At 61.6% G+C, this 656-nt stretch overlaps 1 protein-coding gene across 1 annotated transcript in view; it reads left to right on the top strand.

Moving 5' to 3' along the window:
- ZNF142 (zinc finger protein 142) overlaps positions 1–656 on the top strand; it is a gene marked incomplete at both ends in the record, with an annotated part of 7,232 nt that overhangs the window by 1,357 nt on the left and 5,219 nt on the right. Inside the window, 2 exon segments of the mRNA XM_009874282.1 lie at positions 1–78; positions 292–567. The exon segment at positions 1–78 is cut by the window's left edge and continues 13 nt beyond it. Coding sequence (XP_009872584.1) covers positions 1–78; positions 292–567 — 354 coding nt within the window.

Below are 656 nucleotides of genomic sequence, written 5' to 3'. Positions count from 1 at the left end.
CCGGTGCGACAACCGTGACACGCGGCCGCCCTGGCTCAGCCCCCCACAGCCTCGAGCAGCCCTGCGTCCTGCCGTTGGGTATGGCTGGGTAGGAGGGGTTGGGGCTTGTGGGTGTTGTAGGGGCTGACTGAGTCCCAGTTATGACTGGGAGGAGTGGGAGTGAGGCTGTGCATTCCTTCCTCCCTGCGGCGTGATTTGTGCCGGCAGGTTTTTTTGCACGTCTGTGGGTAAGGTGGGGTGTCTCCCTCTTGCCTTGAGCATGATGGTTTCTGTCTTTCTCCACTGAATCAGCAGAAGAAGGGCAGGAGGAGGTGAGGAGTTGCCACCCTGTGTGGGAAGCCACTGCTGCACAAGCCAGGCCAGGAAGGTGCACAGGCACTGGGCAAGGCTCCTCAGAGGGTCGGAAAGCGTCAGCTGGAGAAGAAGACTCAGACAGCGGTGGGGGGGAGTCACCGGAAGAGGATGGCGAGAGCCCCTGTGAAGGCGAGGCCAAAGAGGACGAGGCCAAAGAGGATAGGAGGGTGGCTCCCGAGAAAGCCAGAGTGCCACGGGCACAGCATTTCAAAGGTAGGATGCGGGGTCCTACCAAGAGCTGCTTAGGCTTTGTGTTATGAGCAGCACAGCCTCAAGACTGGCGGGGGGGCCTGGGGCGGGGG

Source organism: Apaloderma vittatum, unplaced genomic scaffold, assembly GCF_000703405.1.
Source record: "Apaloderma vittatum isolate BGI_N311 unplaced genomic scaffold, ASM70340v1 scaffold9058, whole genome shotgun sequence".
Taxonomy (NCBI): domain Eukaryota; kingdom Metazoa; phylum Chordata; class Aves; order Trogoniformes; family Trogonidae; genus Apaloderma; species Apaloderma vittatum.
This window is presented reverse-complemented; position numbering and strand designations above follow the sequence as displayed.